This window comes from Typopeltis vanoorti, chromosome 2, assembly GCF_054136105.1.
Source record: "Typopeltis vanoorti isolate ZY-2024b chromosome 2, IOZ_Tvanoo_1.0, whole genome shotgun sequence".
In the NCBI taxonomy this organism is placed as follows: domain Eukaryota; kingdom Metazoa; phylum Arthropoda; class Arachnida; order Uropygi; family Thelyphonidae; genus Typopeltis; species Typopeltis vanoorti.
Genome location: NC_143550.1, coordinates 84726746 through 84734626, shown reverse-complemented (window position 1 = coordinate 84734626; position 7881 = coordinate 84726746). Strand labels below are relative to the sequence as shown.

The 7881-nt window shown below is 38.5% G+C and overlaps 1 protein-coding gene across 1 annotated transcript in view; it reads left to right on the top strand.

Annotated features, from left to right (window-relative positions):
- Positions 1-256: 256 nt before the first annotated feature.
- Positions 257-7881, top strand: part of LOC150109219 (uncharacterized) — a 672102-nt gene continuing 664477 nt past the window's right edge. Inside the window, exons 1-2 of the mRNA XM_090401856.1 lie at positions 257-348; positions 606-663. Coding sequence (XP_090257982.1) covers positions 257-348; positions 606-663 — 150 coding nt within the window. The remainder of the gene's footprint in view (positions 349-605; positions 664-7881) is intronic.

Below are 7881 nucleotides of genomic sequence, written 5' to 3'. Positions count from 1 at the left end.
TAAGTTGATGGACAAGTGCAGTAATTTGGTGGGTTCATTTTATCAGATTAATGCAGAGGAGATTATTCATAAAATGGAGTTGCAGGAAAATGCAAGGGTATCATATAAACCTTTATAAAGAGATTATTCATAAAATGGAGTTGCAGGAAAATGCAAGGGTATCATATAAACCTTTATAAAGAGATTATTCATAAAATGGAGTTGCAGGAAAATGCAAGGGTATCATATAAGCCTTTATAAAGAGATTATTCATAAAATGGAGTTGCAGGAAAATTACGAAGGGTATCATATAAACCTTTATAGAGATGTAATAATCATGAGAATAAGAACATTTTTGGAGAATGGCAGGTTAGAGGAGTATACCATAAGAATATGTCATGACATTCATTTTCTTTTTTTGTAGTCATAACATGTTCTTTTATAAGTTGAAATCTGTATCCTGAGTTTTGTAACTGTGCAGAGGTTTTGTTGAATATTTAATCTATACAGAAAGTGTGTTAAGCTCATTTTGATCAGTTCTTCATATATATTTTGAATGTACTAAATTACTTAAATTGTTCAAATATTCAGTACACTAAATAACTGTAAACATATATTTTTTTTAGAAATGGGGATCTTGCATCTTTACGCCAGGAATTGGCTGAGCTGCAGACAACACTGAAGGTAAAATTCAAAGGGTAAAGTTCATAGTGTTACATAAAGTTAAATCCTGTTTGCATTTTGTTCATTATTTCAGGATATGTTTCCTATTAATACGGTTTTCATGATTAAGTTACATCTAAAAAAAAAAAAACTGCCTCCCCCACAATTTTAACAAAATATTTTTATTAAGTTTATCGATATTTTCAAAATTTCATAAGAAATAACTACAGGTGAGACCCCACCTGTAGTTAGCTCATCACTAATTCTAAACACCACAGCTCAACTTTATTTGTATTTAGATACTATTTGCACTGTGCATTTTCCCTGAAGGCATTTTCAAGACAAACCGATGTTGGGTATACACTTGCTATAAGAACAGAATAGGTAGGCAGTCAAAACATGTTGCAAAATCTTAGTTCTGATTGCTCTCTGAAGAAATTGCATTAAAGGCCATTAGACTTGGTCTTGAAAAGTCATAGGGCTGTAACTGAAAATTAAGAACATTCATTAATAATCCAAGGTATGGCCATCAAAGGTGACCATACCATGGATTAGCTCTGCTCACACATTCTGGAATGTTAACAATGTGAAGTTCATTTCCATTATCTTTATAACGTTTCTACCAATGATGCCAGCTGTTCACTCTGGTAATATTTTCTCCTGAACTCTCACCTAAGCTCTTATATCTTATAGATATAATAGTTTAGGTGAGAGTTTAGGGAAACCCAGGTCTTATATCTGTAAGTTTATATTGGTTTGAAGATGGCTTTGTGTACTGCCAGTTTAGTATTTGGTCAGTTCCTCTCTTCTACCATTGGCAGTAAGGAATGATGGCAGATTCAGCTGCAGTCGCAAGTGGCGTATCGCCAAGTCCTCCGCCATTTAAGAACTCTATTATAAGCAATATCATAAGGGACTTTGTGACATGCAGTACTTGCGGCATGTATGCGTCTCGGGAATTGTATATGTGGCTTGTGAAAGAGAACGGAGTTCAATATCCGACCTTGTTGCTCCAGGAACGGGGAATGAATGTAGGAAGACATGTAGTGTGATAGGAGAGAATGAAAAATATATATATATGAATGAGAAAATAATAGTTGATAGTGTTGAAGGCATGAGTGACAGTGAAAGTTTAGGAGATGGTTTTGTTTGGGAGAGAGAATTTAGATTAAGAGTGACTGACCTGCAGAGGGAAATAGATGAGCTGAAAGAGGAGATGGAATGTCTTGTGAATGAGAGCAGAAGTATGAAAGATAAGATTAGAAGAATGGAAGAGATAATGCAAGGCGAATCAGAGTAGGGGGGAGAGAGAATTTTGGGAGTGTTAGAAGAGGAGAGAAAGGAAACAGTAGAAGACAGGGAATGAGAGAGAGGTATGGGAATGCTAGCAGACGAGAGGATGGAAACAGTAGGAGAGATGGAAGTGCTAGAAGAGGAGAGAATGGAAACAGTAGAGAAATGGAATGAGAGAGATGTATGGGAGTGCTAGAAGAGGAGAGAGAGGTACGGGAATGCTAGAGGAGAGGGAATGAGAGAGACCTATGGGAATGTAAACAGAGGAGAGAATGGAAACAATAGGAGAGAGGGAATGGTAAGAGGGATAATGTATGGGGACTCAATGATCCGTGGTGTTCAAGATAGGATGCGTGAGTAGTGTTTGCCAGGAGGGACAATAGAAAGGGTAGCTATGGCAATTAAGAGAGGTGAAAGGGTGGATGAGATGATTGTGATGGTAGGAACAAATGACTTGAGTTGTAATGTAAGTCGGGCAGCGAGAGATATGAGATTTTTGCTTGAGGCTGTACGGAAGAAGACAGAGAGAGGATAAATAGTGTGCGTGTTGCCTAGGTATGATAATGACGAACTGAGCAGAAGATCAGTAATATTGAATGACATAATAGCTAGAATGTGTGACAAGAGAGGACTGGTATATATGGATGCTTGGAGTGCGTTTGAGGAAAGAGAGGAATTGTATGCAAGGGACCGCTTACATTTGAATGAGGAAGGACGTAGGTATCTGGAGAGATTCCTGTTCTGAACGAGTCAGCATGTCCCAGGGAGGATGATAGCAGGGGTGGCCTCTTGTGGGAATGGGTACTTGGGAGAAGGGAGACGACATCAGGTAACACTGAGGCCCAGTGGAGTCTAGAGGGGATAATGCTGGGTATAGAAACAATGGCATTTTTATGCTTTATACTAATGCCAGGAGTATCCGGAATAAGGGAGAGGAATTGGTGGTGCAGATAGCATCAGTCTGGCCAAAAATTATTGGGATCACTGAGACGTGCTTGACAGAAAAAGATATAATAACAGGAATAGAAGTCGCTGGGTACAGCATTTTTCGGCAGGATAGGAGGAGAAAGCGTGGTGGTGAGGTACTGCTTATGATAAGTAACGACCTATGTCCTCTAAGAGTAGAAGCTTTTGAAAGGAAGTGAGACAAATGATTTTGAGAGCATGTGGTGTGAAGTAGAGGTAGGCAAGACAGGATATTTAGTGGAGTGTTGCTACAGACCTAGGAGCACAGAGGATGGGGACCAGGAGATGTTTAGACAGTTAAGTTTGGCAAGTGCAAGAAGAATGATTGTTATGGGAGATTTTAACTACAGCAGTATAAATTGGAAGAGGAAGATGCATGTAGCAGTAGGGGAGTGGAATTTTTAGAATTCTTGAGGGACAAATGTCTTAGGCAACATGTAACAAAGGGAACAAGAGGTTCAAGTGTTTTGGATTTGGTTATAGCATCAGAAGAGTTGATAATAACTGAGATGACATCTCTCCCACCAGTTGGAGAGTGACCATATGGTTTTGACTTGGAAAATGAATAGACATGTAGGAGTATCAAAGAGACAGGAACTTATGTGGAGTTATAAAGCAGGTGATTATAATAGTCTTAGACGTCAACTTCAGGAAGTTTCATGGAGGGAGGAATTGGAAGGCCGGGATATCATTAGTGCATGGGAAATTGTGAAAGAATATTTGTTAGCAGCAATGGTAAGTTGTATACCAAAGTGAAGAAGAGGACACAATTTGGAGTAAAGTGGATGACAAACAAATTAAACAGGAATTGCATGCAAAAAAGGGGCTATGGAAGAGATATAAGGAGACAGGTGAAGAGAAGATGCATGAAGAATATAAGACACAGGCCAGAAGAGTGACTAGTGTGATAAGGAAGGTGAAACTGGAATATGAGAGGAGATTGGCCCTAAGATCCAAAGAAAATCCTAGGGAATTTTTTAGCTATGTGGCCAGTAGGAGGAGAAATGACTGTGGAAGAATGATATTGTGGGATAAAAATGGGAATAGAGTGACTGATGCAGAGGACATAGTGGAATTGTCACTTTATTGGAGTATTTCATCCTAGAGGAGTCAGTTTTAATGCTAGAGGGATAGGGCAGGTTCGAGGTTTAGAGGTACATGAGGAGTGTGTGTTTCAGATACTGAGTACTCTGGATGTCAGTAAAGCTTTGGGACTGGATGGTATTTCACCACGAGTTTTGAGAGAATGTGGCAGGGAACTGATAGTGCCTTTAACCTGGCTTTTCAATGAAAGTCTGGCTTCGGTAAAGATGCCCAGGGAATGGAAGGAAGGTAAGATAGTGCCATTGCATAAGGGCGGTAACAGACTGGAAGTGTAATTATAGGTCAGTTTGTGTGTCATCAGTAGTTAAGATCTTGGAGAAAGTAGTGAGGGACCATATACAGCATTGGGCAGATGAGGGTAATGTTACCTGTGAGAGTCAACATGGATTTGTGAAAGGGTGCTCTTGTTTTAGCAATATGCTAGCCTTTTATAATAAAGTTACAAGAACATTAGATGAGGGAAAGGCATATACTGCAATTTTCTTAGACTTAGCGAAGGCATTTGACAGGGTGCCACATGATAAGCTGATTTTTAAGTTGCAGCACATGGGTCTGAATGTCAGATTGGTCAACTGGATTCAGGATTGGCTGTCTGATAGGTATCAGAGAGTTGTGTTAGGTGGAGCAGTTTCAAGGAGGCAGAGGGTTACAAGTGGGGTCCCACAGGACTCAGTACTAGGACGTATATTGTTTAACCTTTATATCAATGACATTGCAAGGGGATATTCAGTTGTTTGCGGATGATGCAAAGCTGGGAAGGATTAATAATAATAGTGCAGATGTGGTAGCCCTGCAAGAGGATTTGAATAAACTAGATAGATAGGCAAATGATTGGGGGTGTCAGTTTAATGCAGCAAAATGTAAGGTCTTGAGGTTTGGGAAACATCGATGGGATGCTGCATACTCTATGGGATGAGTTATACTGGAGGAAGTAGGGGAGACGAGATCTGGGGTTGGTGACTGATAGACACCTGAAATTTAGCGTGCATATTGCAAAGGTGGTGAAGGTAACACAGAGGATTGCTGCAATTATGAGAAGGACACTGACCTGCAGAGATAAAAGGGTTATCATTCCGTTGTATAAGTCTCTGATCAGACCACACTTACACTATTGTTCTCAGATTTGGTCCCCAGGATTTGAAGGAGATAAATTAACTGTGAAAGGGTACAAAGACGGATGACAAAGATGTTTGACTGTACAATTTTGGTTATGAGGATCGGCTGAGGGAATGTGGACTGCAGAGTTTGGTGGATAGAAGGAGAAGGGATATGATTGAGACTTTTAAACTGTTGAGAGGTGGTTACAGGGTTGACACTGGGGAGGTCTTTCACTTGGTTGAATAGCGAGAAGGAGTGATGACAAGAGGCCATCCCTGGAAGTTACGGAAGGAAGCTGTGAGCAAGAGGGTGAGGAGTGGTTTCTTTGCATGGAGGGTGGTTGAACCGTGGAATGCATTGCCAGATGGAGTGGTGAGAGCGAGAATGGTCAATGAGTTTAAGGAGTGGTATGATAGACTTTGTGTTTCATAGGAAGGAGTGATGACAAGAGGCCATCCCTGGAAGTTACGAAAGGAAGCTGTGAGCAAGAGGGTGAGGAGTGGTTTCTTTGCATGGAGGGTGGTTGAACCGTGGAATGCATTGCCAGATGGAGTGGTGAGAGCGAGAATGGTCAATGAGGTTAAGGAGTGGTATGATAGACTTTGTGTTTCTTAGGGGGGGGGATCTCCCCTCGATGAGTCTTGACAGACTTTATGTTCTTAGGAAGGACCTCCCACGAGAGTGTTTTGACTCCATGGAAGCCTGAATAATAATAATAATACCATATAAATTTATTCAGCTGGATTTTCAACATACCATTTTTGCCTATTCTGTTATTTGTTTCTTGTTGTAATTTGCCATCATCACAAAAAATTTTTTTATATAACTGAAATGTTTTATTTGTTCTATAGATTCTTCACTGAAAGTGTAATTGATGTTTTTCATGTTCCCAGGATAGTACTACATGATTAAGCGTATATTATTACTGGCTTTCTGTTAACAAGAGGTTTCTTTTGAATTAATCTGTTATTTGTCAGAACTCCAGTATGGTCATATCTAACATTTGGGTCTTCTAATGAAGATCCACTTGTATTATAAAGAAATATGATATATATTTCTTCTTACAGTGTCTTATTTACACCATAAAATTGTACTGAACTGATTTTCTCTTGTCATCATATCATATATCCAGATTGACATAACTTAAAAGAAGATCTGTTTGTCTTAATGTAAAAAAAAATGTTTTCATAAGACCTATTTGGCCTCAATCCAGCTTATTCTTCCTCATGTTTCTCTTTAACCTTCTTGTCTGTAAAAGTGATATTACATTTTGATATTTTTCTTAATGTTTTTTTTTTTTATGTCTATTTCAACTGCACATTATAAAGTATGGCCAGTCTGGTTGACTCACTGGATAGCATAACTGTTCTCTTACCATCAGGCTGCAGGTTTGAATTTTGCTATGGCATGTATATTTGTGAATGTCCTTAGGTGAGTGTTAATTTCAGTGTCTGGTACGAGACCACTGCCTTGCTTATTGAAAGTCTTAAACAGCTTGTAAAAGTTCCATTTTTGGTCTCAATAGCAGGGTAGGGTTTCTAGATAATATAAAAATATATTTATTTAAATTAAGGGGATATTTAATCCTGCATTATTTCAAAGCCAAATAAGAAAACTCTAACATAGAAATCAAAGAGTTTCATGCCAAATATAGCAAACTATAAAAGTTCAGTGAGTCCAAGCTTGAGCAAACACCTAAGTGGTACAATACCGGGCAACTCATTGCAAAGGTGGATAAAGCTAAGATCGCTATTCTTAGTATTTGCCCTAATGTAAAACTCATCCCCTAGGACAATGTTTCTCAAAGTGTGGTACGCATACCCTCAGGGGATACACGAAATGTCGTTATGGGGTACGTGGCAATTTTCGGCTATGCATAATTAAAGGAGTCATTATATTTTTCAACAAACAGTGCAATTAGAGACAACCGGGATAAAACGGCACTAACTAATGAATCACATTCCCTCTCCAACAGAAACTGCTGTATAGACCAAGCAAAACCATATTTTATTTTATTTAAAAAAAATTTTTTTTTTTTATGTTGGGCCATATACAAGAGGTTGGCTGGTCAACCTATAGTACGTTAGTACTGCATATGGGTGATGGGTTGTGAAAGGAGAAACTTGTTTACATTTGATTTAAACGCCTGCATATTGAATTCCTTGGGAAATATGTCAGGGGAAAGACTGTTCCACAGTACTGCAGTAGCAGGAATGAATGAGAAGGAAAAGAAACTATGTATAAAAAAAACATGTTGTAGGTGGAACATATGGTTTTGCTTGACACCATCCCCGTCGTTAATAAAACTAAGAAATATATAGTGAATGTGTTTCAGATATGAAATTTGGTTGAAGGGAATTAGCATTTCATCTCAACTGTTGAAATGCTAATTTGTCTTTGGTTCGCACGATCTTTTGTTAATACCGCACCAATCATATGCAGTTCTTCGCTGCTCTACGTATCTCAAGTCTTCTAAATTACTGGTAATTTTTTGCTTGAAATAATGGGAAAGAAGATGACGCTATTTGGGTAGATGACTTTGACGATGCATACAAAGAAACTGTTCTCGATGTCAAAAGTAGTGATAGCGAGTAGTAAGTTCTTGGTAAGTCGCGCCATTTTCAGTTTTTTTCTGAAAACTTTAGTTTCTAAAAATTCCTGCACGTATCGCGCAGCACAATTTTTTAGTTTTCATTTTGGGAAAAAAGTTAGTTATATTCAAGTAAATACAGTATTTTTTAGCTTTCAAATTCTTACGTATGGATCATTGGTTAAAGA